We start from the raw sequence: 7,291 nt of genomic DNA on the forward strand, positions 1-7,291 counted from the left end.
ACAGGCCAGGCCCCCCACTGGGAAGAGTCTGGTGCTGCCCTGGCTCCAACCTGCAGTGGCAGCTGCCCTGCCCCATGCAGATACCGGTGTACACCCCTCCCGTGCCTTCTGGGATGTGTGCAGTGGCAGGAACTACCACCCTCTCCCCACAACCCCCAGACAAGCCGCAGCTTTGTCTCATTTCCTGCCCCCAACTTGGGGCGGGGTGGGTGCGGGGGTCCCAAGGTGTCTGACTCCTCCAGCCCAGCAGTACAGCCGAGGCTGGCCCTGCTCTGGCTCCCCCTTGGGAGCTGGGCTGCGGGGGGGGGGAGGAAGGGGCCCCTTCTCACCTAGTGCTGTTGGGGGAGGCCACATGGACCCCACCAGGCTGCAGGGGGCACATGCCAGCCTCTTCTCCCTGCTCCGGCTGAATGTATACACACATGCACACACACGGGTGTGCACACACACAGGCATGCACACTTTACTCTCACTCTCTTCACATGGACACAGACAAAAAACACACTCTCCATGCCATGAAGACACACACACATACACAGACAGACGGACAGATACATACACACACACACTTTTCCCTTACAGGTCTTCCTCCCTTCCCCACTCTTGATCACATGGGGGCAGCCCTCCCTCACCCCCTACCACTTCGAGCTGCCTGCAGCTCAGACTAGCTCCCCACCCAGCCCCTATTACGCTTACCTGCAGGGAGTTGCTGCCCAGGTGTCCCGTGCAGCCATGTAGATGCAGAGGGCTGGGCTGAGCTGGGTTGGGCCAGGAGTGCTATGCTGTGTCTCTGCGGGCAGGCTGCAGCACTGGGAGGGGTGGCCACAGGAGGGCTATGATGAATTTGGGGAGCTATAGCCCCCAAGGTCCTCCCATCACTGCCACCCACAAAGGTGCAGTGCAGTGCGGTGCTCCTGACCAGGCCTAGCCCGGAGCGCTCCTCCCCACCCTGGGCACGGTAGGCTGTAGCTCTCTTGGCTCAGCTAGGCCCCCTCCCCACCTGGTGCACTGCCACCTCCCCCAGGCATGGCATGGCTCTCCTGGCCCAGCCCCAGCCCTGCCCCATTGATGGAGGGGCCCTGCTTCCAGGTCCCAGGGAAGCAAATGGGAAAGCTGCGGTTTTAAACTTGGTGCCATTTTTGTCTCCCTGTTGGGAGACAAAAACAGATGCTGAGTTTAAAACTGCAGCTTCCACTTCCCTGGTGATGGAGATCCTGGGGTCCTGAACTGGTAGAGGCCCCTGGGCTGGTGCCCAGCTGGCCCATCCATTAATCTGCCTATCATTGTGGCTCTGCCCTGGCTCTGGAGCAAGCTGCCCCCACTAAAGATCCGAGCAGCTCTGGAGCAGCCTCCTACCCTGCTCCGCCATGTGCCCTGCCAGCACGGCTGAGGCTGGTCTCCATGGCAACCCCAGCCTCAGCCTCACCACAGCTGCAGATGGCCCCAGCCATACACAGGGACCGCTGGGAAATGGAGCCCACTGCTGACTGGATCCAGCCTGCGGGCTGGACTTTGCCCATCCATGATGTAGAGGCAAAGCTTGAGTCCTTGAAGACAAAATAAGCACTTCCTATCCTCACAGAGGGTGGCTGAGCTGGAAGAAAAAAGAGTGCCTGTCTAGAGCTGATTTAGTGATCAGCAGCTTCTGAGTAGTTGGCACAGTCAGCTACGTGAATGGGGAGGACAGAGGAGCAACAATTATTTTGCCCAGTATGGAAAAATACCAGTAGCTAGGGATGGCCTGGTTTGCAGGCCCCTTCCCCTGTTCTTTGGCAATTCATCTCCTTTAGAGTGGCCACAGAGTCAAGTGGGGCTCTATTACCTTTTCTGATTAATTTCTTGGGTCATAGGGAGGAAAATGTGTGGCTACCATTGTTATCCTCAATGTCATCCACCTGCCTTAAACTGGTCAGTCTATTGCTTTCCACAGTGTAGGTCCCCGATTCTATCAGAGAGATTTCTTCGGGATCCAGAGTAGGAAAGAATGCCAAAGAGAGTGCTCTTGGTGTGTAATTTTGGTGGAGAGGGGAAGGCGAGGCATGATGTAATCACCAATCAGTTAGTTAAGGCAGTAAACAAACATAAAGAACTGCTTTACTGTGATATTCCTACAGTAAGGTATGAATTAGGTTAGACTTAGGCGTGAGTGCTTCATGGATTCTTTTTTTAAAAGTACCTGGAACATACCTTCACCATATTAGAAAGATACGTCTTTCTTCTTATTCTTTTCACAAAAACAGTGACTTCTGTTAAAGAAAAAGAGGCCATTTTACATCCTAAAGGACACTAATGAAGACAAGCTAACTCAGAGCTTAGAGAGGGCACTCAGCCAGCATCTTGCAGTATCAAGCTCCATCACTCTAAAGCTTGCAGTTAGCAAACAGGAGCTGCCCTGTGAACACTGTTCCCTATACCTCAGATCAATATGGCCATGATGAAACCTCAGCATTTCCAATCAACACTTTTTTCTTCTTATCTTACAGCAATGTACATTCATATTACAACTTAACAACAATTAAAAGAACATTCATTAGACATCTTTTGATTTTTAACATTTTAAATATTCACCTTTCAGCTTTTACAGCTGTGAAGGGTAAATACTAAATTATATGCTGGACACTATACAAAACTTAAGAGGTCCCTGTCTGATCTAAGGATAAAAAAAATTAAAAATATAATTTTGAGGTACAGAGATAGCCAATGATACTATAAAACAAGTTAGAGAACATTCCAGCTAAGCTGTATTTTCCTTTGATTTGGGCTCTTGGTCTTCTAAGACTATGCAAACCATGTGAACCAGAAGTCCAAGGATATCTATGTTAAAAGAACAGTATTAAGGATGCCAAGCCAAGTGTTCAAAAGTTAGGATATGCCAGAATTAAGGTTGCTTATGCAACTTCAGCTCATCTTCCTTGTTTACATGCATTATGATGTTTTCAGTTATACAATCATGCACTATTTTATCCATAGGAACCTTGCTTCATTCAGTGCACAGGATGGATGGTACTCACTTAATGTGAGCCTATTCAATATCTTGTTTATCCTCACTCTTCAGTAAATGGACTTTATTTATTATACACTATGCATATCTTGCTCTGAAGACAGAATTTTTAATTTCCTCATGTGCTCATCACTATAGTACCTGAGAGCTTTGCAAACATTAATTATCTTCAAAAACCCTCATGGGGAAAAAGGATGGTGTTAGCCACAACCTACAAATGGGAAGTGAGGCACTAAGTGATTAAGGTCAAAAGCATTCACTAATTTTGAGTGCCCAATCTAAGACAGGCCCAAATCCAACTCCTTTTTAGGTCGGTAAATAGCACTTACACAGCTAAACTTGATCACATAAGTGGAATTAAGGGCCACTTACATAGATTTTACATCTTGCTCCCCTTTCTATAACTTCCCTGTCTCTCAGAGTATGCTCTGAAGGGATCTACTCTGGTCATTTACTCTCTGGCCCATGGCTGTCTATCCAAAGGCTATTAGAGCAAAATGCAGAAGCCAATACTGTCAGCAGCTAGAACCCAGAACACTTCACTTTGAAGTGCAGCGTTTCACTAAGCCACACACCCATTTGTTTCCTTTTCTTCTTGTCCTGCATAAGCTTCCATACAAGATGCTTTTGGACCTGCAAATCCATGGTGGGATGATGAGGGGAGCACAGAACATGGGTCTCTCACTCCCTAGACAAGTGCCCAAACCACTAACTGTTTAGCTAAAAGGTAGGAAGGTCTTCCTCCTCCTCCTCCTCCTTCTCCCTTAGCAGCCCAAGTCCTTTTCAGATCAGTTTCTTCATCACCTTACCCATTCATTCCCACTAGTTTCTAGTTTCAGTTTTTTGTCCAGACAGTCTAGTCTTCCCACTCCACCACAGTTGCTCAACTGATTTCAGTGCTCCACTTTCACAGTTGATTGTGTTACTGTCCTCCTGGCTTCCAATCCCAGTCCCCGCAACAAGTCCCAGTCATTTCCAGCTTCCCTTCTTGGTTTCCTGTCCCAATATCCCTGTCTAGTTTTTCCTCTCCAGCTCTCAGTTGCAGTTTCTCATCTCCTTGTACACTCCCAGTCTCAATAGACTCCTTCCAATCTATTCCTTTTCCTCCTTGCTGTTTCGCCTATGCCTTGTTCGGATTTGAATCAAATAGCTTTTTCTTCCATCCTACCTCCAGTGGGCTCATTTGATGTACAGGGTTTCTACTGTCACTCCTAGTTCTAGGCCCCACCCAGCCTGGAGTAGCTGGGAACAGCCATGAAAGGGAAAAATTGGGCTTTGTCCTTGCTGCTCTGGCCTGAAGCAAATCTCACTGTGGGGATGATACATAGGCAGTGCTCAGCAGTAGGAGCTGTTTAAAGGTAATCTTTAGATATTCAGGAGAATCTTTAGTGATTTTATCTATTAAACTCTTGAGTCTTTACTGAGTATCAGTAGGGACCTACCAAAATCGTGATTTCAGAGAATTAGCAGAAAATGCAAAATCTGGAATCGTCTGCAAAAGCAGGCAATGTCTGCAAAATCCATGGAAAAAAGAAAACTTACTGAAAATAAAATTCTGGCTCCCCAGAGGGAGCCAGCACTCCTCATGGCACTGTGGCCAGGCTTCATAGCCCACCAGTGGGGAAGGGGAAAGTGGGGGCTGATGGCACAGGGGGAAACCGAAGATTCATAGACTCATAGACACTAGGGCTGGAAGGGACTTTGGAAGATCATTGAATCTAGCTCCCTGCCCCAGGAGCAGAAGTCAGCAGGGATCAGGTAAGGCCACATGACAGACAGCCTTCACAACCAATCAGCAATGAGTGGCAAGGGCATATCATGGACAGCTCTTGCCAACCAGTGGTGAGGGGCAGGACCACTGGGGCCCCTTGACCAATCAGACGCATGGGTGGGACACACACACACACACACACACACACACACACCTATGATAAGCCCTCAAAAATGGCAGCTGGCCCTGCAATCTGCCCACAGAATTGGCTGGCTGCCTCCTCAAGTTGGACAGACCCCTAATAATGAGCAAATGATACTGTCCAAAGACTTTAACATGGCCCAATTTGGAGGGGATAGTCATAAGAACAGTGGAAGATCCCTGATCTAAATTCCTTCCCCCAGTACCAAATTTAAAGTTTGTGCTCCAAAGCATGATGATGCTGGAGTATTACAAAAAAAAAAAGATCTCAAGGATTATAGTAACATGGGCAAAACAATGGTTAAAGTTTGAAAAAGTAATATGCAATTGAAAATAGAGCCTTATGACAGGAAGTGTCAGAGAGCCTTAATAAAATAGCAGTTACCAGCCCTGAGTCTAATAATTTCACAAATAAATAAGAACTTTACAAACCATTATCACTATTTACCTGCTGGTAAATTTGCACTTAGTCATTTAAAATTTACAAAACTACTAAACTGGTAATACAGTATAACTTTAAGACAAAATCTGCTGTTATTTTTAGCTGTTCTTTGCTACCATGTATATTCATATTATTCATAATCTTCATTATCTTTTATGCTGCCAAAGTGATCATACTGGGGTACTGATAGAGTTTTGATTAGCATGGACAGCATGAAATGGGCATATTCCCCGCTCCTTTTTGTTAATTATACAAAACTATGTCTTTTGGTAGCAGGCAACTAATCCCTTTATCACAGTTATCCAATCTGACAGTTTTTCAAGTTCATTTAAAAAATAGTTTTGTAATATAGTCATCTTTATAGAGTAAATTAAGCCTAAAAGCAGATTGACCATTATGTTTTGGATATCTTTCCTTCCTACATATCTACCTATCTTATAATATCTCCATATTATACTGCAACATACCTTTTATTTTGAGCATCCGTAGCAGTAGCGGAAAATCTTCCAGCGCACTAACTAGCCAAATGCTAACATTTTTACTAAACAATCTGACGGACTTTAAATATTGTATAGAGACATCTTCCAGGAAATCATGAAGCAGAATGCTCTCCATTTCCTGCAATAAAATGTCATAGGGAATATACAAATTTCATATAATTGATATGCTACATCTGTTTATAGCATCATGAGATATGATTCAGATTTATGCCATAAGTGTAATTCTATTGGACACCTGTTTCTTCCTCCACTGAAGTGAATGGCTAAACTTCCACTGATTTTAATAACATTAGGAACAGATTCTAATTGTAAATGCCTAAACATCATTGCTTTAATAAATTATCTACCTGTATCATTATAACCAGTTTCAGGTAAAACTGAAATTCTATGGCTGAAGAACTGAGTGTTTTGATCCTGATGTTTAAATAAGAAAACATATACTGCCATCAAAATAAAAAATATAAATTGAAAAAACAGAAGATAAAGAGCAATAATAAAATGTTCATTCTTATCAGTCATATGTACTCTCAAGCTTGTAAAACCACATTCATTCCACTAGTGCAGGCCATGGACTTTCAAAGGAGCCTATGGACATTCACTGAGAGTTGAGTGCCAAACTCTCAACAGGCTTCTTTGAACATCCCAAACATGAAGTTTCAACACAGAATACAAAAAAATGCTTAAAATTCAGACAATTCCCATGGTATAGGCACGTAATAAACAATTGTGATTTTTTTTAGGTAGCAATATTTTACAAATATGATTGTAAAATAATTAGGATAAACAATTGTGCATCTGCAGTACCTTGAATAGCTGTCTATCGTAGCATTTAAACAACTGGGACATGTCTGGCAATGACATGAGTATTATTATTTCAGGCTGCAAAGACTTCCAAAAAGATGTGATACAGTCTTCCACCTATGGTATAAGGTTATTAATTAATTTTCATTTGAACTCACACTTACGGAGTACTACAGAGAGTACAATAAAAACAACACTTCTTTGAACAGCAAAAAAAGGAGCTCCCATGGAAATGGTTATGGTTCTTTGGTTTTCTGGCAGGCATAGCCCAGATGCAGGCACAAGTTAGAACATCAGAGCCAGGGGCAGACATTACATATAAACTGGTTTAACTGATCAGAAACTGGTTTAAACCTGTAACAGAACGTAAGTCCAGTGCACATAAACCCTTTTCAAAATGGCTGAAACGGGTTTAAGATAAATCTGGTTGAATGTAGCATCAGACTTAACTGATTTGGGTCAAAGCAGTTTATGAAACTTCTGTCCCAGACCCCTACCTGGTTTAAGTTAAACCAGAGTCCCCCAGCATCCCAGAAGCTTTGCAGCTCCAGAGAGCAGAGCTGGCCCTGCCCCTCTGCTCCTTAGCCAGAGCTCCAGCAGAGATTGCAGGAACAGCAGGGTCTGCCTTGCTTCCC

General features: G+C 44.5%; 1 protein-coding gene across 4 annotated transcripts in view; it reads right to left on the reverse strand.

Annotated features, from left to right (window-relative positions):
• Positions 1-7,291, reverse strand: part of RFX8 (RFX family member 8, lacking RFX DNA binding domain) — a 48,776-nt gene that overhangs the window by 18,704 nt on the left and 22,781 nt on the right. For 2 of the 4 annotated variants that reach the window (XM_019529540.1, XM_019529539.1), the window contains exons 8-10: positions 6,660-6,773; positions 5,823-5,973; positions 2,188-2,246 (exon numbers count right to left, since the gene is read on the reverse strand). The exons of 1 other annotated variant lie outside the window; for it this stretch is intronic. In XM_019529540.1, the coding sequence (XP_019385085.1) occupies positions 2,188-2,246; positions 5,823-5,973; positions 6,660-6,773 (324 nt within the window). The remainder of the gene's footprint in view (positions 1-2,187; positions 2,247-5,822; positions 5,974-6,659; positions 6,774-7,291) is intronic. One more of the 4 variants, XM_019529541.1, reaches the window with a different exon arrangement.

Source organism: Crocodylus porosus, unplaced genomic scaffold (assembly GCF_001723895.1).
Source record: "Crocodylus porosus isolate Cpor-Errol unplaced genomic scaffold, CroPor_comp1, whole genome shotgun sequence".
Taxonomy (NCBI): domain Eukaryota; kingdom Metazoa; phylum Chordata; order Crocodylia; family Crocodylidae; genus Crocodylus; species Crocodylus porosus.